General features: G+C 40.0%; 2 protein-coding genes across 8 annotated transcripts in view; both read left to right on the top strand.

Annotated features, from left to right (window-relative positions):
- Positions 1-24074, top strand: part of LOC126367486 (RNA-binding protein Musashi homolog Rbp6) — a 516475-nt gene extending 492401 nt beyond the window's left edge. For 3 of the 7 annotated variants that reach the window (XM_050011015.1, XM_050011017.1, XM_050011021.1), the window contains 4 exons: positions 9945-10010; positions 10963-11183; positions 21444-21510; positions 22030-24073. In XM_050011015.1, coding sequence (XP_049866972.1) covers positions 9945-10010; positions 10963-11183; positions 21444-21485 — 329 coding nt within the window. In that variant the 3' untranslated portion in view covers positions 21486-21510; positions 22030-24073. Of the gene's footprint in view, positions 1-3684; positions 4183-9944; positions 10011-10962; positions 11184-21443; positions 21511-22029 lie in introns of those variants that run through there. The other 4 variants (XM_050011019.1, XM_050011018.1, XM_050011016.1 and 1 more) reach the window with 3 other exon arrangements.
- LOC126367469 (uncharacterized) lies at positions 12510-20757 on the top strand. The gene is made up of 2 exons (XM_050010986.1): positions 12510-13091; positions 18707-20757. The coding sequence occupies exons 1-2, from the start codon at positions 13063-13065 to the stop codon at positions 20514-20516; spliced, it is 1839 nt and encodes a 612-aa protein (XP_049866943.1). The 5' UTR covers positions 12510-13062; the 3' UTR covers positions 20517-20757.
- Positions 24075-24360: the final 286 nt, after the last annotated feature.

Below are 24360 nucleotides of genomic sequence, written 5' to 3'. Positions count from 1 at the left end.
ATTGGAAATTCTAATTGAGCGAACGCCGCGTACAGTGTAGCTTGGTGTCTGTTTCTCTCAGTTTTAGGGAAACGGATGACGTAAACGACAGTAACTACAGCTAGTGTTGTTTCTTTTATCGTACACATCGCTCCGCGTTAATTACTATTGAGCGACCGCTTTGTAACACACGAGACAAACGTTTTAGTCATTCTTTAAAACCTCAGCGATTGTGGGTGTCCGTTCAATTGTAAATATAATTGAACAATGAAGCGGCCGAGTAATTACACAGGTGTACGGACGAACCGTTTAAATTAATGGCGTTATCGAACGCGACTCAGCCGTTCGCCGGCTAGATAATCTACCCGCAGTAAAGGAACACGATTCTGGTGGCGAGAGAAAATGTGTTTCATTTTCACAAGTTCAATAAAGCTGATATTTCGTTTCCAAAAGATAAGTAGTGGCTGTACGTTTAGTATCAGACACACAACTCAGCTTGGGAATTTCACGTGAAAATCCGGTCGGTGGCGGGCAGCCGGAGCATGACCACAACACGGCGTGCGCCGGCGCGCCCGCCCACAATTAATGTGCGTCCATTTCACCCATTAGCATTCCTCCGCCATGGCTGTTGCTGGCTTATTGGTGACGTCATCTACATCACCAATATTTAATGTTAAAAATAATCCTCGAATTCGTCCGACAAGAACAGAATTATTAAATCTCATCATACGAATAGTAGGTAATTTGCCGGAAACTCTCCGTCATCGCATGTTGCATAACGCGCTTTTAATTTCATTTTATTATGAACTCTAACGCGGTTGCGTCCTTTGATGCAGCAGATGCCGTGACAAAGTGCCGCGTCGCGTCGACCCACAACTTCGTCTCGAGCCTTTAATATGGAGTAGTCTCTTCCTGAAACTTGGAAAACGACTGCACGTACTGCCGGGGCGAAGACAGTTTCCGAACGAATAAACAACTTTGTTAGTTTCTAATGGAATGGTTAATGTTAAATTATACGTGACTTTGCAACGAGTTTATATCGCGGCGCGTTATTATCACGTTCTTGCAGAAAATTTCGTTTGAAAAATATGGAAGACTCCGCGTGTTCACGAGATAAGTGTGTAAGCTGCAAGGGCATAGTTTGCACATAGTTCGCACCGCATTTTGGCATATTTTTTGTCCCAACTAAAGTCCGTCGTACAACGAAAATTCTACGAGTTACTAAACCTCAATTATAAAATTAAATAACGAAGTCAAGCAGGGCTAGACCTTACAAGCTAGACAACTTAGTTCGTAATCTAATCTACATATTTATTGGAAATTGTAGTCCGGAATAGATATTAGGCTCTCTTTGCGGTAGTTTTATATTTAGACTTAGCAATTTTATCTTCTTCCTCGATATTACATAGTTGTTAATGATAGCGGCTAATACATACGTGTAGGTTTAGCGAACGTAGGATCAGTAACTACATTCTACATAGTATGCCTATCTACATAGGTGTAGTGAGTAGTGTTTGGATTTCAATAGGCATAGGTAAGACTGAACACAATGCTTTGATATATTGGTTTCAAAACGTGACAGGTTTATGTGAATGCGGATATTCTATATTTGGAATAGATAATAGCTAGTACATGTGGATTAATTCAAGCGTGTCAGTGTATTCAGAAGTGTCTTGAACGAATATAGTTTGTGATACATCGTTTCTTTACTGTAGTAGGGGTCCTTCAGGTCCCAAAGCATGCATACGAAATGATGTTCCGAACCCGGCGCATGTATAAAACAATAAAATTAATACGACGTCATTTATCCCTGTCCAGCTGTCCGTATTATCCACACAATATGAGTATGAGTAGTCAGTTATTATAGCGAGGCATTCACTCAAAAACGCACCTCTCGTTACGCCTTAAAAATAAAATGGCTATATTATTTACTTTGGTTTTTAAAATAACTATAATCAGGTTCAGTTCTACTCATCAAGCTCTTTGAAATACATCAAAATTACGAACGTAACAGACGATGAAATAATCGTCACAACTTTAAAAACATGATACACGACAAGTATTTGAAATAGCTTGAACTGTTAAACGCCAGTAACGACCATTAATAAATAATAAAAGTACCCCGCGTGTCAACAAGAATGACGTGTTTCATTCAATGGCCGACGTAATAACGTCCTTTGGTAATTCATGAGTGGAATGAATAAATTATCTCTTGAACTGTTGTCTTTTTCAACAATTGAATTATTGATAAAATTTTATGAATGTCCATATACGGCATTGTGTTCAGCCAATATTTTAGCATTTTTCTCTAATATTAACGTTAAAATATTAGATAGTAAGAAAAACTAGACGAATAGACATTCATTTCAAAATTACTAAGTTTAGAGGATGAGTACTAACTTTTAGACTTTACTTTGCGTAGCTTATCGACATAGCATTAGTTTAGATTATTTTATTTGAATTCATTGTAATTATAAAAATAAGCACTATATCGAGCTTGAAAAGTGTTATTTTAATACCTAATTGAATATTTGCTATGATATACTTATGTATAATATTCTACTTTGAGTTTTCAAAGTTATTTCTCTATTATATTTTAAATATTTACACTGCTTAAATGATAATGTTATTGATATTAATATTTATTGTTGTTGTTGTGTAATATTTTTGGATGCAACTATTTTATGCTACCTTCGTGTTATTGTTATGAAACGGTTCAGCTTTGAGGAATATCAGCGAGTGAGTGTCGAGTAAGGCGCTTGAGCGCTCGGTCACTCGACGACGGAACGGATAGGCAATGTCAATCATTTATAGCAATAAACCATTGCTTTATATACACCTCGCAATTCGTTTGTCAAAATTAAGATATCGTATCGAAATTATTACGTAAATATAAGTTAACATTGAACATTGAATCGCTGCGTGTGCGACCGTCCTTTTCGCCATCCTCTAAACTAGTCATACATGAATAAGCTTGGATATTATAACGCGTAATTTAAGATAATTTACGATATTCATCGCAGTAACTTGAGTTAACGTCGAGTAGTCGTTTATTTCCAATGATTTAATAACTTCCATTACTATAGAGGTACTGAAATGGAATATGTAATTTACGTTCCGCCTACGTACAAGTCGGGCCGTCAGATTGCCACTCTGTCATTACATGATCCATTCCGTGTTTAAATATACTAATACCAATTGAATAATTCAGTAAATAACATCATGTTCTAGATATAATTTTGATGATGGAATCAATACGCCACCGTAGAGTAACACGTAATGACCCTATTCCCTGCATCGTGGCTGTGCGTGATACAGATAGGGTACTCCCCAATACAAAACATAATAAAGCCAGTCTATCATTCCGTGTCTGTGCGTGCAAACAATTTTAAATAGCCCGAAAACAGTAAACAGGAAACTATCAATTCCAAGTTTCCCCATAAAGATTCGATGAGTGGAGCTCTGGGCGATATTCTCCGCTTTTTACACTATTCCTCGGCGTAATGTCATTTTTTATAACTTTTGTTTTTTCCTTTCATGTTAATTTTTGGAGTAGATATATGGAGTTTGACTGAGCCAGGGTTCCGCGGAACGTTTGCCCTCATTTTGTAGTAGATAGCGAGTGTTTTGTTTGACCACGGTTCTGTTGGCGGAACCGTCAGCTCCGTGGCCGGCTTTGTAGCTTTTTTTATTTTGTTGCCGCAGGTGTAGTGGGAGTTTTACCGCCGGAAGGGCGTCTCTTGGTCGGTGGCGAGTTCGTAAGCCCCAGCGTGCTGGGCCAGAGCTCGTAGAGTGCCCGCCGCCGCCCGCGCCGCTCGTCCGCGCTCCACCCCCCCGGCCCCCTCGGCGCCCACCTACACCACTTTCTATCCCGGAACACCCGTTAACGGCTCCCGGAATTTCTTACGAACACAAATAAATCTTTTCCCAAGCGAATAGCTCTTTGGTATCACGCCCACCGTTTCCCTCTCGAATCTCGAGGAATGCAATGTCGCAAAGTTAAGTTGTTTTACAAATCACAAATAATTACTCGATTTCGCAGATGCGTGACTGATCGCCCGACTAGGTTTGCCCATATAGCCCGTTACTCAGTTCATTTGAAATTTTATTCAGAAATGCGGTATCCCTCAGGAAGTAATTCCAATATGACTTTAGATAGTAAAATTATGTTAGGTATCGTTCACGATGCACAAATCTCTTGATATTGTAATGTAACCCATGTGTCAAATTCTTAATGTATTAAGTCTATTTTAATTATAAGTCAATAGTATTGTTCTTATCGCTGTTCCGACATATCGTCTTATACCATTAATCGTAAGTTTTATGATATTGTGAAGCCGCTATATTTTAAAATAAAGGAAATTGCCGTTGTATAAGCAAAAGGTTTTATCGTTTATTGTCCAATTGATCGTTTAGCTATCGAGGTCGATCAGTGCCTCACTTATTTACCATTCGTTCGCATATCGATTGCTACCAAAATAAACTGGAAGAGATAGTGTGTTAGCGTGGAGTTGGCTAGCATGCGGTGAAGTTCGATGATGAGTTAAGTTTGTGCGGTTTGACGGGACGTGTTTTAACGATGGCTTTCGTTTTTCTGACTCATCCAATGCGGCACACGCAGCGTGGTGCACGCGGCGCGCGGCGACGCACACGGCGGGTAAGCTGGACGCCCCGCGCACCGCCGCCCCCACCCCGCCCCGCCTCCGCCCCGCATTACCAGCATTCCTCGCATTCAACACGCTCACCCTCAGAATGCAGCCCGCCGACCAGACACACCCACACAACTACTTTGCATAGTTTCTTACTCACTTGCTATTTCACATACGATTCAAATCGCACCGATGCAAGTCGACTTTACAACCGAACATCACCGACGACCCATCACGCGAAAATATATAACTTTAATGAGTAATTTTATACACACAATTCAGTACAAAACAAAATAAGGAAATGCCGTTACGACAAATTAGCGCCTTGAAACGAAATTCCTTATAGGGTCACACAGCCGTCGGTTTGAATCCAAATAATTAGCTGGCGAGGCGGCGAGTGCGCGCCGCGAGCAGTGCCAACTCCATTTGTAATTTAAGATATTTGACCGTTAATTGTGTTAGTAACTGTTACGTTTAGTGCTTGTTGCTTAGGTCAGAGTGAGTGCGACCTCGTTCCCAACTAATCTCGACACCACCTCTTAGATTTTCATGTAAATACTAGAAATAGTTATATAGAGTTCAGCGAATCTCTACCGCTCTTTAGATGCGAGTGCTGTGTTTGGATGGGTCGGAATTATTTGTTCCTTTACTTTATTATTTTTAGATAGTATTTTATTTAATGGATGTCCATAGATTTTGACTATAAACGCGCTAGTCTAGCGAGCTCCATCGCCCATAAACTTTTATTGTAGATTTACCGAATGGGAGTGTGTCCGAGAGAGCATAATCGGCACTATTAGCATACTAATCTCTTCTAGTTAGTGTCGGTGCGGGCGCACAAATCCTGCACAGTGTGGTCGATACGCGTAGTAAGTCCTTTCTCCCCTGCATGGAGGAACCCGGTACCACTAGTTAGCTAGCCGGTAGCAAACTCTAACCGGCTCGCAGTCTAATAGCCCAGTCTGTGTTCACATTTACCAGCGCTCTAATACACACCAAAACTGCTCACAATGGGGATAAGGGATTTTACTACAACGTTTTGTCCACTATCGTGTGTTCGAATTAAAATAAGTCTGTGGTAAAAGTAACACAAGAAACTCAGCAGTTTGGTGAAAGGAGCCGACCGCTACATCAATAGGGCGAGTAATTTTACCTGACATTATATCTACAGTTTGATCAGTATCGTACAAGTTGAACACTAGAATAGTGTAGGTAACAATGTTTATAATGGCTGTGAAGATTTCGATAACAGTAAACAGTGTGGTAGTGTTTTCAAAATTGAAAAGTAAATTAGACAAGTGTAGCGAACAACTGAAATAGACTCTAGAATAGATTTTAATCATAGACCTTCTAAGCCAAAATTGAGACAATAATGTTGTAGACAGGCCATTGGAATAAAAACTAGAGGTATTTCTTAATAGTCTAGTATTAGATGTTTTCATAATGGCGGGCGATTTTACTAATGTACTTTAGAAAAGCTTCAAGGCTATAGTATACATTTCGGAACAGTTTTGTTAAATAATCAATCAAAAATGTTTTGGAAATAGTTTTTCTTGTTAAATTGTAGGCAGTGAGTAGCTAAGTAAGAAAATAAGTAGAAAATTGGTGGTGTAAACAAAATATTTATTGGTGGTGCAAACTCTTTTTATAGATGTATTTTATTAATATAATAGCTTTAAGATTTTACATTTAGAATAGTCTAAATTGTAATCTTTTAAAAATGTTGTGCCTTAGGCAAATTGTAAACATAGAATCAAGCTCAAATGTTTTAAATATTAAAGAAATAATTGCAAATAGAATAGACAGATTCCTATTAATATATTTATAGAATAGAAAAAGGAAACTTTGTTTCTAAGCTGTAGTAATTGATGTAGAAAGCGGTACTCCGCAAGTTTTATAATTTGTAATTTGACTACATGGGTAGAAAGTTTTCATTGAAAATTTTAGAGATTTGTAGTGAAATAATTTGAAAGTATTCAGTAAGAATGTGTGTTTTTATCAACGTTAATGTATCTATCTGAACTTTCGTTTTGCTTTTTTTGATGTCGCTTTACGTGTTTTCTTTAATATACTTCAATCTATGGCTGAACCAGTGATAGTCATCGGTGATTCGCGCAACAATGTAATATCTTACTGAATGAGACTGCGAACCCCAATAATAGCTCCTCGGAGGAGATTTGAAGAAAGGACATGCGCTTCCTTCTTTGAATTACAAATCGGAGAACAGGCGCGTACGTGGCCGCGCGGCCACCACAACATAGAAATTCGATTAATTTGCAATTGAGATAAGTCCCAGCGTAACGGCTAAACGATCGAAAACTCGCGAAAGCGTATCATCTTCGCGGCGAGTTATTGATGGCACCTATTAAATATACGTTTCGGTGGTAGAAAGCGTGTGGCGGGCCGGGATCTCTCGTAAACGTTCAAATAAAACATTTCAATCGCGCCAAGTGGGAAATGAAGTATTAGGATCTCGTAGGTGAGCGATGCGCGCACCAAACTTTGGATATGAGAGCATTTTCCTGCGAACTTGGCTAATGGTACTTGCCACTGTGTACATATTTTTTATTCAATATTTAACTTTGTTCCCCGTCGTTTCGTTTTCCTTTTAATTACAAAGTTTCATTACGCAAATTTAAATCCATCATACATCGCAGTTCAGGAAGCGAATGTGAATTCTATTCGTGGAACGATCACATTTGAAAATTTTACCTACTCAATTTGCTCGATTGCAAAGTTAACACTGTGTTACGTGGAGTCGACAAATTTGTTTACTTTAGCTCCAGTACGTTACCTACATGAAAAGTATTATGTTCATATGTGAGTTTGAGAGGAGAAGAAAAATGTAAGACATAAAAAGCCACGCGTAATATAGTATGTTGAAGGGCGGGTCTTACGAAGCGAGTACGCCCCGTGAATATTTCGTTCGGCCGTCATCCCACTTCTGAAGAAGAATTATTAAGTTTCCCCGAACTTCGCAATTATGAAAGTTCGAATAGCTCTCGCAAGACGGCCTCTGAATTTATAGATGAATATGTGCCCGGAGCCCCGCAAGGTGAGACATACTCGGGGTGCGAATTATTCCGGCCCACCTGCGGGACCACTACGTAAATAAAATGGGGTTGGAGTACGTTTACCCACTTTGGTATTCTGAATTATATTTACTTGGTACTTCTATATCCTTCTTTAGATATGTATGTAGTATTTAGAGGTAATGCGTTTGATGCAAACCGTAATAGAGCCATTATTCCCAGTAGGTTACCTGTTTGCTCATAAATTAACACGAGTAGATAAAATTAGAGTTTCGAATATTGGCACATTCTTTCGTATCACCGAGAGAACTCACGTAAGTTTTCTAAACTGTACTTAACAAACTATTATTATATAAGATAAAGCACACAAACAGAACAAGTGAGGGCAATTAACGTATTGTTTTTGCGGACTGTTATCCCAGACGGGTTAATCGTTCCAACTATCTGCACAAACAAGTTTGCCGGTGTCTTAGAGGTATTCAACGAAGTTAAGTTGTTAGTGTTGTTACACGCACAAATTAAAGGAGATGATGTGTTCTGTAGTGAAGCTGCGAGCACGGCAGCAGACCAAGTTCATGTCCGCTGCAGATATGACCGGTGGTTCTATAGTTGCGATAACTACACAGTTGCTTCTCACGCCGGCCTCTGTAAACTGAATTGTTTAAGTCGTAAATTATTTGAGGTCAGGAACACGCCTCGCTACAAACTAAGTCGAGCCTGCTTGTGACTTTGTTTCCTGTGCACCCACCCGAGAATGATGATTGAAGCAATGTGTTCCATTTTGATTGTAACGCCACCATTAAACGTCGTCTCCGCTTGAAAACGTTTCCATCTACACATTCACGAACGTTTGACCAACAAAAACTAGTTTGAACTGCACTATCGTGAAAAATCTCAATCAAGTAATGTGCCAGCGAGCTCGCCGTGGCCCACATCGCCTTAATGGAGAAAGAATGAACTTGCCCGATCGACACATTAACGATCCAAGACGTGTCTGCGCCACCACTCAAATTCTTATTTATTACACGGCGATCCTCAAATAAATAGCCTCTCACACCGCAAAGTAATGTTATTAAAATGTGTCAGCATTTTAGTGCGGAACCATGGCTGCTCGAGCGAGAGCGAGCACGCGCGCGGACGCGCGAGCGGGAGCGGGACGGATGACGCGACGCCATCTATCATTCATCCTCCATTACTTATATTGTACTTTTTTCGCAAAGTCACTCGCAGGCCGGTAATCACCTGGTGCGACCGCGGACCTCCATTTTTCACACTAAATCATAACTCGCGCATCTGACAAAAATAAAATTTGTCGTACAAGCCAATAGGGCTAATGGTGACACTATGAGCAAGCAGAAAAGATGGCACGAATATTAATCTGCCTCTTGTTAGAACTCAGGATTTGGGCACGAGGTTTTTATAAAATATGGGCAATAGTTAGTTTGCATACGATTTAGATTGCCGAAATAAAATATCGACTTATATCTGTCGATTATAGGTAATTTATGTTATACCGTCTAGGATTCTTTCGCATTATCATACATATTGGCATCTACGGGATTCCTTATATTTATTCGGTTCTCGCAAAAAGCTGATCAGTGTTTATTTATGGCACGAGATGGATTATTTTATGAGATTAGCGGTGTAGGTCGTATCGCTGGCGTCGGTAGTGCGTGAACGGAGTGCGGGCCCGGCGGTGGCGAGGCGCGCGTCGGCTGGTGCGGCGCGGGCACGGCGGCGCGACGCGGGCGCGCGGGCGTCAAGGCGCGGCGACGTGCGCCGTATGCTAATGCCCTTCCCTATTCAATAAGCAGACCGCCGCGTGCCAGCGAGAACTCACGTCGGATAATTTACTGGATATTTTGTAAAAGTTTTTTCGCCCTCTGTGATTTATACCCGCGAAACTTCGAGCTCTCTTTTTCATTTGAATGCACGTGACATACGTGATATTTTTTGTTCCGACATAATCTGAGCCCGGGGAGTCTTCGCTGTCCTCATTCGTCAGTACGGCATCTGTCTCCGACGGCTAAATTATTCATGCATTTACGCGCTTCAACTTTATCCGCGCTAGAGAACTTTAATATTGAGTTGGGATTACATCGATAGTCACTTTACCGTTCAATATGCTAAATTCAGAAAAGATGAGGTGTTGCAGGCGCGGAGCGAAAGTTTTTGAAATTCAAAATTTCAATGGTTCAGTCATGGATGTGTGTGTGCTATCACTAACGAGTGTGTGCGTCACTCGTGTACGTGGAGCGAATGCGAACCGTGTGTATGTTTGCAGTTGACCTGACCAACGGGCAACTCACACCGAACAACAACACACCGCTGCTCGCGCAGGCGCTCTCAGGTGAGCTGCCTTCTGCTCTACACTCGTGCTCATACGATACCTCACACCTCTAACTTCAGGCACACTGATACGATTCACTGTTGCTTTATATGTGCTCTCTGTTTTATGTCTCTCATTTGCGTGTATAACTGTGCGAATTTCCCAGATACAATAGAGTGAGTATTCTATTTCTGTACCGGTACAGCGAGCGCAGCGGTTAGCTGGAAGTGAGCATTGATTGAGAGAAATGTCTCGAGGCTGTAGTCCTGCTGGCGACGAGCGCACGTCCCATGCCCTGCCGTAATGCTCGCGTCGAACGTGCTCGCATCTTACACTCGCCCACTGTCATTTATCTCGCTAAACGAAAATTTATTCCACCAGGAGATACTGGCCTGTTATTCTCATATCGATAAAACGGCTAACTAGGGATTAACCTGGAAATATATTTTAAAATAAGCATCATTAATATTAGGCTCACCAATTTCGTGTAATAAACATAAGTACATCAAACGTCTTGAAACAAAAAGCCTTGGTTGAACTCTCCATTTTTTCAATCACTCATTTAAATTCTACCTCTGTCGTTGAAATGCACCGCACCCTAGACAACTGACCACAGCAGAGAGCAGAAACAAACAATTGGCAAGCTTATCAATCGCTAAGTTTAGCACAGCAATAAGACAAGATATGGGCGGATCTTCACGTCCCACTAAATAACGTATTTTATACATTAATATTTACATCAAGTCCAATAAGCGAAGCATCAATTTGATTCCATTTATAGTTCTTGCGCTCTAGCATGAAGTTTTAAAAGATAGTTAAATTGAATTTGGAACAGATTTGAATGTACAACTAAGCGATCATTATTGGACTCGATTTAAAATTCCGTGATTTAGAAGCCAGCGAATCAAGAGCCAAGACCAGAGTACGCTTGAACGTGTGATGACCGTCTAAGTAGGATATTTTATGCCCACAGTGATGAACAACTACCAGGCCGCAGCCGCCGGGTTTGGGCCACCGGCTTCGCCTCACGCCGCTGGAGGCCGCGCCGGGTTCCCGGCTGCAAGCTCACCGGGGCCAGCGCTCGATGTGTACGGCTCGGCTGCCGATAGTGTCGGCTACGTGCAAGCTGCTAGCCCGCAGCCGTCTGGATTCCCCGCCATCGCCGTCAGCCGCGCGCCCCTCAATTACACCCCGGTGAGTTTACACATTACGTATCATATTTTATATAATGGATATATTGAAATCTTTTAATGGCGCGCATCGAGAGTAAGAAAGGCAGTTGGGATCCTAACGATTCACGACATTTGACTTATCCTACCTACTTGACTGTTCGTACACACACTAATTAAGTTTGCAATACGCAAATGTAGTTACTAAAATAAACTTAATTAAAATCTACCGAAGAGAAACAAGTTAATACAGTTAGGTACTTTTCAATAAAAACATGTTTGATGAAAATAAAACGATCTTAAACTTGTAACCTTATTACGAACTAAATTAGTAACTGCACTCGATGGTAAAAGCAAAGTTTGTAGAATGAATATAAGAAAAGTTGGATATTTTATTCCATGATAAATGGGATAAAGTTATTAACTTTTGATTCTAACTTTTTTCATTTATTACGTCATGTTCAAAAATGCCTATTTCAGTAAGACTCAAATGAAGGCAATTCCCAAAATTGTCCTTGTTCGAGAAGTTTCAACTGTCATGGAATTCAAATTAATGTTTGTTCTGTTTTGTTTTTCTTTGGATCTTTTGATTCGAGCGTTGAGATGCTGAAATTCATTTTATAATTCATCTTGATTGTAGTATTTCAGGGTAGGGGTAAATAATGTTTTATGTGAGTTTCCTGAGTGGCGCAAGTTGTAAAAATTTAGTGTCGTAACGGTTGAGTAAAATTGTCATTAACAGTTAGGTTGAATAGGATAAGGCAGCGGCGACACCACCAGCGGAGACGCGCGCGCGCTGCGTCGACGCCCGGCGGCAGTGCGGCTAGCACCGCAGACGCAATTAGCAGCCGACGACACTCTAAAATTTTAGCGAGACGGTCCAATCTCATTATGGAACCGATCTTCCTTGTCGCTCTTAAAGCGTAATCACCATAAGTTAGCGAGCGAGTGAAGCGTGAGAGATGCGATTATAAAGTGTTCCGAAATATGAGGCGGGCGGTGCGCGGCGGCGGCAATCTACGCGGTGCACTGCCGCGGGTAATGGCTTTTTAAAACTGCGACCGCGCTCCATAACTGCTTCCCTGAGACGCCATCAGTCTTCATTGCTTGTCGGCGCCCTCCGCCGCCGCCGCCGCCCGCCAGCGCCGCAACCGAGATCTTAACTCCTCACGTCGTCGTATCTCCGACACATTTTTCAAAGTGCACTCGAACGCTCCGTAATTTTTCGGTCATTTTAAAATTGCGATTTAACTCACAGCGGCTCGATACATAAAGTGCTTGTCGATTGTTTCCGGAGAGATTTTATTATTGTTTCGAAGGGTTAATGCGAGTCGGCCGTGCGCGCTGTTATAGAATGCAATTGCTAGTAGAAATGCTTACCTTTACCCAAAAACCACTAATTCTGTATTTCATCTAAATTGTAATAGTCAGTACCTTATTCTCCTAGCCTCCTCTTCCCACGCAATCTAGTTAGTCTGATCCCATCCACCACGCGGTACACAACTCTATTCTAATTTATGTTTTTTCCAAATCTGTATTTCAATTCCAAATTCAAAGTAAAATATAATTTTTAGTTTAATTCAAAATAGTTTTTTTTAAAAACCGAAATCTCAAAACTCATATAACATTTGGTGGCAGCGCTAAGGGATCTTTAAAGGTCCCCGGAATCGTCTCCGCAGTATCGCGACAGTGTAAAAAATAAAAACATTTCGCCGTTTCTACAGTTAAAAGTGAAAAACTGTCTACAATTTCTACTGTGCAATAGTGATAATTTTTCCGCTGTTTCCACTGTTTCCAATTCACTGTAGTAGTGAAAATAAAAACGTTTCGCTGTGAATATTGTGATAAATACTACAAAACGTTCTACTATTTCTGTGTTGTGTGAAAACTTGCAGTTTTTCATCATGTTTGGTGTGTTAATATCGTGCATATTGTAAGTACAATTTAACTATATCACACAGTGTCAGTGCATACCACGACGTCTGCGCCTACGCAACCACTTATCTATTCGAAGAACCGAACTCTCCTAAGGCCGCATTCAGACTATCCGAGCCTAATAAATTCATCAATATGGCTACGGCATCAGGTTCGACTACAACTATCAAAGAAATCGACCTCAACATCCTCACGAAATTCATATTTAAATTCGATGGCAACAGAGAAAGGTTAAATGCATTTCTGAGCAACTGCCGCAATGCAATCGACCTAGCGGCCCTTTCACAACGAGACATTTTGTTCAAATACATACTAAGTCAACTTGAGGGTAGAGCCGAGTCAGCATGTTCTATTAAAGATTTCGAAAATTGGGACCAGCTAGAGGAGTTCTTAAAAGAAAACTTCGGCGAGAAGAAGCACTACACTCACCTTCTCTCGGAACTCCAGTCATGCAGACAGAACAACAACGAACCGGTCAACCACTTTGCCCTTAGAATTGAGACCTGTTTAAGCAAACTCCTTACAGAGATTAACGTATCTATCCCAACTAAGAAAAAGGGTGAACTGGCTGGTCGGGTCGCTGCTATGGAGGATCTTGCTTTACACACTTTTGTTATGGGCCTTACCCCAAATCTCAGTACAATTGTCAGATGTAAAGATCCATCTACTTTAAATGAAGCTATAAATTTTGCTATTTCGGAGGACAAGATATCTCAAAACCTTCACAAAAAACAAACCCATAACAATTTCTTTGAGCGCTCTCGTCCATCTCAAAAAGCACCTACTAACAACCCGCAACCACTAGCACTGACTCAATCGCCTCATACAAGCAATGTCCCAATCTGTCGATATTGTAAGAACCCAGGGCACACTATCGACAAATGCAGAAAACGCGAATATAATAATAACCGTGCTAGGCAGAGTTTCTCAGGACAACCCTTTAGACCGAATTTCAATTCGAGAAATGTGAATTTCGTTAACGAGGTTTACCCGAGCACTCCAGACAATCCAGGTTATACAGTGGAGCCTTCTGCTGAAGACAATAATGCTGAAAATTTAAACTAAATAATGTCTCGGATAGACGTCGCACGGGACAGACATTTAACAAAGCCGACGTCTTGACTTTATCAACCACTGTATCCTCTGAATCCAAAAGGACTAACCGACAGGGTAACCAGCCCCAAACTGACAGTCCTCACACTGTATCCTCTGAATCCAAAAGGACTAACCGACAGGGTAACCAGCCCCAAACTGACAGTCCTCACACTGTATCCTCTGAATCCAAAAAGACTAACCGACAGGGTAACCAGCCCCAAACTGACAGTCCTCACACTGTATCCTCTGAACCCAAAAAGACTAACCGACAGGGTAACCAGCCCCAAATTGACAGTCCGCACATTGTGTCCTGTAAACCCAAAAATACTAACCGACAAGGTAACCAGACTCAAACTGACAATCCTCGCTCTGTATCCACTGTATCCGATAAAGGACAAACTACAACTCCTATTACTGCGACAACCACCAATCCTTCTAAATCAAATCAACACAAAATATATGAAGTGACCTCGAATACTAATAAGAAATTCTTACCTCACATTGTTCTAAAAACCGTTGTTGCTGACCGTCCTTTGTCCTTCCTTGTTGACACTGGCTCATGTGTAAGCCTGATCAAAAAACAAGCAATCAAATACTTACCTGCTCTCGATGACCATATAATCCAACTCAAAGGTATAGACTCCAATGATAAAATCATGGCCACATCAGGGTCCTTTCAACTGAACCTTTTTCCAAAAGTCATACCTGACATGTCCCATAGATTCCACGTAGTCGACACAATTAGCCTCGATTATGATGGCATTCTCGGAAGTGATCTTCTTAATAATCAAAATGGGAAAATCGATTATAATAAAAATACACTACAAATTCGTTCTGTAATCGTAAAAATGAAATACTGTAAACCCATCTATACAATCTCGCCTCGTACAGAAACTGTAATTGAGTGTACAGTACAAAATCCTGAAATGAAAGAAGGCATTATAGTTGACCAACATCTCTCTGAATCCCTTTTGATTGCCAACTGTGTCGTAAAGGTTAAACCTAATAATCGAATAAATATCTCCGTCATAAATACATCCGAAGGCCCTGTTACTATTGACTCTGATCTCAACCTCAAAATTGACCCTTTGGACGTCAGTTCTATTGCCATAAAGGAAACATCACAGAATCCATGTGTTAGTGCTAGAGACAGAACACAGAAAGTCCTTGACATGCTTAGAATCTCACATCTCAATTCAGAAGAGAAGAGTTCTCTCCTCGAAGTTTGTTCAAAATACTCAGATGTCTTCCATCTACCCGATGATAAACTCACGTTCACTACCAAGATCCAACACCAAATCAAAACATCTAATGAAACACCTATTCATACAAAATCATATAGATTTCCCGAATGTCATAAAGAAGAGGTAAAAAGGCAAATGGATAAAATGCTTGACCAAGAAATTATTGTCCCTTCCATATCTCCATGGTCTTCACCCATATGGGTTGTACCCAAAAAGATGGACGCCTCAGGTGAACGCAAATGGCGTATAGTCATTGACTACAGGAAACTCAATGACATCACCATCGGTGAAACTTATCCTATTCCCCAAATTGCCGAGATTCTAGATCAATTAGGAAACAGTAAATATTTCTCAACCTTGGACCTAGCATCTGGATTTCACCAGATCAAAGTATCCGAGGAAGATGCTCAGAAAACCGCATTTTCCGTCCCTCAAGGACACTTTCAGTTTAATAGAATGCCTTTTGGGCTTAAAAATGCCCCATCTACCTTCCAAAGACTTATGAACACTTGCCTCACTGGTCTCCAAGGTATCAAATGCTTCGTCTACCTTGACGATATTGTTATTTACTCCCATGACCTCGATATGCATATCAAACATTTATCAGAAGTTTTCCAACGCTTACGCAATTTCAATCTCAAGCTCCAGCCTGACAAATGTGAATTCCTTCGCAAGGAAGTATCCTATTTGGGACACATCATCAGTGATCAGGGTGTTCGACCAAACCCTGAAAAAGTCAAGGCTGTTACTCACTTTCCTAAACCCACATCTGCGAAAGACATCAAGTCATTTCTAGGTCTTGTCTCATACTATCGCCGGTTCATAAAAGATTTTTCAAAGATTTCCAAACCCCTAACTGCACTTCTAAAAAAGGATACCCCTTTTGTCTGGACCAACGAACAGCAACTTGCCTTTGAGGAACTAAAAAGTCAACTTACCTCTGCGCCAGTCCTTATTTACCCAGATTTCACAAAACCATTTATTCTGACTTGCGATGCTTCCAATTATGCCATCTCTGCTATTCTTTCTCAAGGCGAAGTCGGTAAGGAACAACCTGTTGGCTATGCATCTCGCACTTTGAACAAATCGGAGTGTAATTACAGCACTACAGAGAAGGAACTGTTGGCAGTACTATTCGGCTGTAAAACCTTCAGACCTTACCTGTATGGGAGGAAATTCCTAATCGTTACAGATCACAGACCGTTAAAGTGGCTCTTCAATCACACTGATCCTAGTAGCAAACTCCAACGTTGGCGACTGAAACTCGCTGAATACGAATATGAAATTATTTACAGAAAGGGTAAACTCAATAGCGCCGCAGATGCTCTATCGAGATATCCCGTAAATCCTATCACCACACCTGAACAAATCCTTGTAGATGAAGACCTTTTTCCCGAATTGAATCCACTCTCGCTGAACCCTGAAATTGATCCCCTCTTTGAAAACCAAGATATATCAGAAGACCTAACGAATCCATCAATTCCCACAAATCCTGAAGCTCTTATAACCTCTGAAGCCCCTGCAAGTCCCGCAGCTCCTGTAACTCCCGAAGTTCCTGCAAATCCCGATGCTGTTTTGAACCCTGAAAATAACATGCAAAATCCTATCGTTGTTCCAAGTCCTGAAAATCCTCTGGATCCTCTTCAATTCCTTAACGATGATGACACATACAGTAAATGTCTAAAAGCAATAAATAACAAATCTTTTACTCCCAACGTCACTATCATAGAACACAACGAAGAACTCCTGAAAAGTAAATGTAAAATTATCATAATACCTACCTCAGTAGATATGGATGAAAGCAATCCTTACGTAGAGGACATACTTACCAATCACGAAGCCGCAAATGAATTCATGGAAAAAGAAAGAACCCTACAAACATCCAACATCCTAAAAACAAACAACAAAATATTCTACTTCCTATTCACTAAAGTGCATCATTTTGATGAGACTACCTATTCTGATATATTCCAATCTCTAAAATATCTGAGAAACGAATTGTTAATATCCGAGGAAAACGTAACTGAGATAGCCATATCCGATTTCAAGAACCCCTTCGAAAACCTCGCTTATCTTAGAATCTACAATATCATACTTTACCTTTTTAACAACACCAACATCACCGTCAATATTCACCATAACACCTTAATCTATCCAGTTCCTAGTGAAATCCCAAAAATCCTTAAAGAAAATCACGACATTCCTATTGCTGGCCATCTTGGATCCACGAAAATGTATAATAGGATCAGAGAAAAATATTTATGGAAACATATGAGATCAGATGTTGAAAACTATGTTAAAAATTGCAGTGAATGCCAAATAAACAAAGCTCTACGTAGAACAAATAGGGCCCCTATGCAAATAACTACAACATCTACTAGTCCATTTGAACGCATCAGTCTTGACATCGTAGGTCCCCTACCAGAAGCCGGCACTAACAAACTCAAATTCATACTCACTCTCCAAGATGACCTTTCTAAATACTCTGTAGCATACCCGATTTCAAATGCAACTGCTGAAGAGACATGTGAATGTTTAGTTCATTTCATATCTCTATTTGGTATTCCCAAAATTATACTTACCGACCAGGGTACAAACTTCACCGCAGAACTATTCAAAAGAACTTGCGATCTCCTGAAAATAAAACAACTATGGTCATCTCCCTACCATCCCCAAACTCAAGGCGCACTTGAGCGCAGTCATTCAACCCTTAAGGAATACCTTAAATCATATGTTAACGAGAATCAAACTAACTGGCACATATACGTGTATACCGCCATGTTGGCATATAACACTAACATTCACACGACAACACAATTTACCCCTTACGAACTCCTTTTTGGACACAAACCCCATATTCCCGACTCTATCTATGAACTACGCTCAGATACGACTTATCCAGAATACGTGAAACGACTCCAACACAGACTCAAATTCTCACGCGGCAAGGCCATTGAAAACATCAATAAATCCAAAGAACAGTCAAAGAATTATTATGATCAGCGTTCTCGACCAGCCAATTACAAAACAGGTGACCTTGTCTATTTGAAGAATCACCTGCGACTAAGAAAGGCACTCTCGCCTATTTGGAAAGGACCATACAAAATTATAAAGGTCCATTCAAACAATACTTTGACTCTTCTAATAAACCGACGTCACGTGAGACATCACTTTGACGAAGTGAAACCCGCTTAACTATAATACCTACTCGTGTATGTATTAACATAGTATAGAGTACAACTTTAGTTATAACACTCTACTTATTTATTTCCAGCTCCATATCGCTCACGTATGGAAGCGTCATCACTCCCATACACAGTAACCCAGGAATTTATTTCAACCCCATGGGACACATGAAAATCACAAATGAAGATCTAAACATACTTATTCCTGTGGATGTTTCTTTTATACTTCCGCATTTACAAAATATTAATTCAGCTATTGGTACATGCCGTTTTCTGTGTCAACAGAACGAAGTTTTGGAAGACATAGAATGTCATAATTCGTTACAACCACTTCAATCTCGTTATCAAGACGTTATGAGAGATAATGTCGCTATATCACACCTTATTTCTAAACGGTCAAAACGCGCTGCGTGGTTTGCTGGAGTTGGTACAGTTTTCAAACATGTTTTCGGAACTATGGACGAGGACGATGCAATTAGATATAACAGCGCTCTTCAAACTTTACAAAATAAAAGCGAAAGGTTAACTTCTCTTATAGAAGATAATATATTGCTAGCAAAGTCAGCAATCTCTAATTTTAATGAAACCATAAACACAATAAATACCAATGAAGCGCGTTTGAATGACGCTGTTGAAAAATTAAGTTTGAACCTTAAGAACTTATCTATCATATCAGATGTTTTTAATGTAAGGCTTAGTATTAACGAAATAATTAATACAATTGAAACTAGTTTATTAACCCTTTCCTTTAAGGTAGATGATATTTTAAACGCGATTTTATTTGCTAAAAGCAACGTGTTACATCCCGCAATTTTAAACCCAACTCAATTATATAATGAGTTAATTAATAGTGTAAACAATTTACCAAGATATAGGGAATTTCCTATAAAAATAGAATTAGATAGTATACATAAGATAATGATAATTTCAGAGTTAAGTTGTTATAGTGTAGATAATAAAATCATATTTGTATTCAAAGTTCCACTAGTACATCACATGAAATATTATTTATATCAGAATATCCCGCTACCTGTACCTCATGATTCGCAGAATCCCAGCTCATATGCAATGATAATCCCCACAACTAGATACATTGCAATAAGCGAAGACAAAACATCCTATTGCACCTTATCGCAATTGGACCAGTGTAAACAAATTGGCTCTCAGTTGTTCATATGCAGCAAACTAAATGAATATTCATCTGTTGATACTAGCTCTAACTGTGAACTTGAGATAATAACTAAATCTGTAGTGTCATTGCCAAAATCTTGTAATTCTAGATTTCTCACCGGTAAAATAAATATTTGGGAAAGAATCAAAGATGATAAATGGTTGTATGTTCAATCTGAAAATAATAAACTGTCTATTGAATGCAAAACAGACTTATCAGAATTCAGTTTATCCGGCACTGGTATTCTTAACTTACCTGATAACTGTATTGCTTATTTTAAAAACATTCGATTACTGTCTAAGTCTAGCTCTAAGATTTATGTTAATGAGGTAAATTCCGATTTTAACATTATTAATGATAGTTGTTGTAATTTGGATAAGTATAAAAGTCAATTACCATCTATTACATACGTAAACCTAACATCACTAAATATTGACAGTTTATCCGGAATAAAGCATAAAACTGATGATTTAATCACAGAATTGAAATCACTAAAGAATCAGCCAAACATTACTGAAACACTATATTATACTTATCCAACTTTATCTGTAATTAGCGTATTAAGTATTGTTCTTATTGTAATCTACATTATGCTGAAATCAAAATATTGTAAATTATGCCGCTCTCCCGTCACGAAACCTGAAAATCTCAATAATCCTGAAAATCCTGAAAGTATCGAAATCACAGAATTACCTTCAACTTCACACCCCAGACTTAAAGTAGGGTAACCATAATGCCTAATAGATAAAATAGCATAAACTTCGCATTCTTAAAATGCGTAAGTTTAGTCTTTCCGGGGGAAGTTGTTATAGAATGCAATTGCTAGTAGAAATGCTTACCTTTACCCAAAAACCACTAATTCTGTATTTCATCTAAATTGTAATAGTCAGTACCTTATTCTCCTAGCCTCCTCTTCCCACGCAATCTAGTTAGTCTGATCCCATCCACCACGCGGTACACAACTCTATTCTAATTTATGTTTTTTCCAAATCTGTATTTCAATTCCAAATTCAAAGTAAAATATAATTTTTAGTTTAATTCAAAATAGTTTTTTTTAAAAACCGAAATCTCAAAACTCATATAACAGCGCGCTACACTAAGCCACCCTTCCGTTTCAGGCGATTCATATATCAAATGGGATATTAACTCAATCGTCCGTAATCGCCGGGGCAAAACAAATACGTCGCTAATGAGAGAATGAACGGTCCAGCCGTCGGCCGGGCCGGCGCATGTGGTTCCCGGGTGTAAAACGGTCTTATTAGGTAACGGGAATGCCCCCACGGGCAATAACCGTAAATCAAGGAGAACAAGCGGTGTAATTACCGCTGGCGAGCGGTCGCGCGCGTTGCTCTAACTCATCCACTCACTGTTTTTATTTTGTTGGCCGCTCCGAGCGGCTACCGCTCTATCGACTGCGAACACCAAACTTACTACCTTTAAATCTGCCCCGGGAGAGGTTAATGTTCCACTGAACGGTTTATACCTCCATTCAATTATGACCAGCGAATACGAAGCACTTGTTGTTTCATAAAAATACATGACTTTATAATTTGAATTGAATTTCAACATCTCTAAAGTGACTTTAATTAGCTATGTTTACAATAGTGTTTGTGTCGATTTTATAACTGACAATGTTTTTGTTTTTCTGTTTCCAGGGTCCCTTGATTCCTGCGGCTTTTACCAACGGTTATCATTGAAAGTGTTATAGCACAAATATGTAACGTAAGTATTCATTTTTACTTCTCTATTAAAATGTCGTTAAGTGGAGTACACCTTAATAAAAAATGCCGAGAGTAATTGTTGCTTGCACAGAAAATACCGCTTAAAAGGAAATTAATACAAATGTTTCCGTAAATGGTCCCCTGGGACTGCCCACATAACACATTCACTAAATATTCCACCAATAAGGAAATAATAAAGTAAACAAAATACATTTAAATACTTACAAAAAAGTAATTTTACATGCGGATTTCAATATTACAGGATTAGAGCAAATTCTTATAACGTAACATATACTTGGCAGACAAGATATAGTTGGGAATCACCACGGACCATTATTATTAACTTAATATAGAAACTTTAAAGGCTTCATACATATGAATTAGTGACCCAATCACAGCTTTGATTAACTCCGGAAGTTATGGGTTAGTTTTGGCTGCTGACATGGGAACAAGTCTAGCATACACTTGTGTTTAATAGTTAACCTAGATCGGCTGTTTCTAACGGTTTTGTTTCCCGCAGAAGGCGAGCGGTGTGGCGGCGCGTGGCGTCCGGGACGCGACGCGCAGCGGCCCGGCCGCCGCAGCTCGCCCCCTGCCGCCGCCCGCGCTAGCTGCGCCCGCGCCGGCCCGCGCCCACACGCACGTTGCTAGCGCGCGCGGCCTGCGGCGACGGTCGCCACTCCGTCCGGCTTCGCGCCGACCGTCCGTCGACCGCGGCGTCTCAATCTCCACCCCCTACATCCCTCCCCCCTTCCCGACCCCCCACCGAGGAGACCCTGTCTATTGTAAATAACGATAATCTAAACTTTTTGTCGTGTGAACGAGAGATAGTCTATTAATTAAACAGGTATTTTTTCAAATTTTTCTCGCTTTCAACTGTACCGTAGATGTGTTGTCAGAATAATAAACAATTAAACTACAAAAAAATACATTTCATAATATATAAAATCATCTAGACATTTAATTGCAGGGAGGTATATCTTAAATATTTTATTATTCATAGTTAAATTTACAGTTAAGGTGTAATTACATGTCTGTCCCTCGACGCGCGCGGGACCTTTTTTTCGATAGATAAAAGAGATCGGTTTTCCTTGGCATCGACGGCTCGTTTGGTACTAGCACCGAACGCGTTAGGCAGATTGGACGGGAGCTTGTATGATATTTGACGACATGTGCCGCGCCCGCGCGCGCGCAGCGTGCATTGAGACGTGACCCCGGCTGCGACTACTCGCAGCGCGGCACCGAGCGGAGACAATAACGCGCGCCGCGCCGCGTCCGCCGCGCGCCTCCTCGCTCGTCCACCAACACATATTTTATTCTATCTATTTTTAATATTAATGTCAAATATTAACATAATTATTATACTACTTATATATTATGCATATTTTACCTATGAATGTAATTATTTTCGCCTAATTCGAATTGTATAAAATCACCTCTTTGAACGGCTGTTCTGTTTCAGTAGCGATCAAATTTCTCGATTACTTCCGTATAAGACTATGTTAGTTACGCGTATACATACTTTCTAATAATTATGTATTATGATATAAAATTTTATCCTAAGGATAATATGGTCATATTTATGATTCATAAGGACGTTTGGAAAGCTAAGTCGGAACATTTCAGAATATCTCTCATCGCGTTAAGATAACGTTTCTATCTTGTACCTTTGAATGTAGGTATTGTAATTATAATAAATAACAATTTTGTGCATTACGTAATAAATATTTCATTGTTTCTTACGATTGTATTTACCGTAATATAAGACCACTGTTGAAAAAAATATAAGACTCCTCTTTAACACGGAGTCTCACCGTACTTAGTTGTATTTAAATTTTTAATCAAAATAATATTAAAAAAGCAGTAAAATTTCGTACAGACAGTATAGTTACACGTCGCAAACATTTCAATAAACTAAAGACAGGGATATTAAAAATTACAGCCAAAGGCGCAGGTTCGAGGTAATAGTATAAAATATGAAGTCAATTCATTAATCATATTCGTTAGGTACTGGGACATTTTTAATCGACCACTTTGTCTACTATTAGTTTGCAGCAGTTAGAAACCGCGCGGCTATGCGTGCGGCGGTTGCGTAGCGCGGCGGTGCTACGGCGCAGCACCCTGCTACAACTCCGCTACGCGCGTTCTGCGCTTCCGCTCGCCGCTCGCTACTCACATGCACTCAGTTGCATTCATTCGTTATTTACTATTATTATTACTCATTACCTACATCAATTAAACATTAATATTATAAATCTAGGTATTAAATTTTAGGTAATAATAATAAACAATCTTTTAAAATGCTATTATTATATAAATACGTTATAAATATAAATGTTTCCTGTTACAAAAAAAATATTGAAAATGATACGAAATAAATCAATATTCTTTTTAAAGGTAATTTATTACTTATGAGTATGTAGTTAATTGAATAATGGAGTGTTAGACGGAGTGCGCTCGTCGCCGGGCGGCGCGCTCGCTTCGCGTTTTTTGTTCGTTCGTGCCGAGATCGTTCGCTGAGTTGACTTGAGGCGTGGTGGCCGGCGACGGCCCGCTGCGGCCGGCCGCGACGGCTGCGTCGGCGCGGTCGGCGCGGTCGGCGGCGGGGAGCCGCGCGCCTCACTCGCCGCGCGGGCCGCCGTGGGGTCGCCGCGCACACCGCAGGAGACGCGACCGCGATTAAGTTGTTAAACGTTAGCTAGGAAATTGATAATGAAATCGAAAGGTGTGAGTCTATAGGACGGTCGGAAAATCGATATCATACCTAACAAATTAACGTAATTATTTGTTTTATATTTACGGTGTTATAGGTATTTAAGACATTTTTTCTTAGAATATTTAATTATTACGA

This window comes from Pectinophora gossypiella, chromosome 6 (genome assembly GCF_024362695.1).
Source record: "Pectinophora gossypiella chromosome 6, ilPecGoss1.1, whole genome shotgun sequence".
NCBI lineage: Eukaryota > Metazoa > Arthropoda > Insecta > Lepidoptera > Gelechiidae > Pectinophora > Pectinophora gossypiella.
The sequence above is the reverse complement of the archived record's forward strand: the minus strand, read 5'-3'. Positions and strand labels throughout refer to the sequence as shown.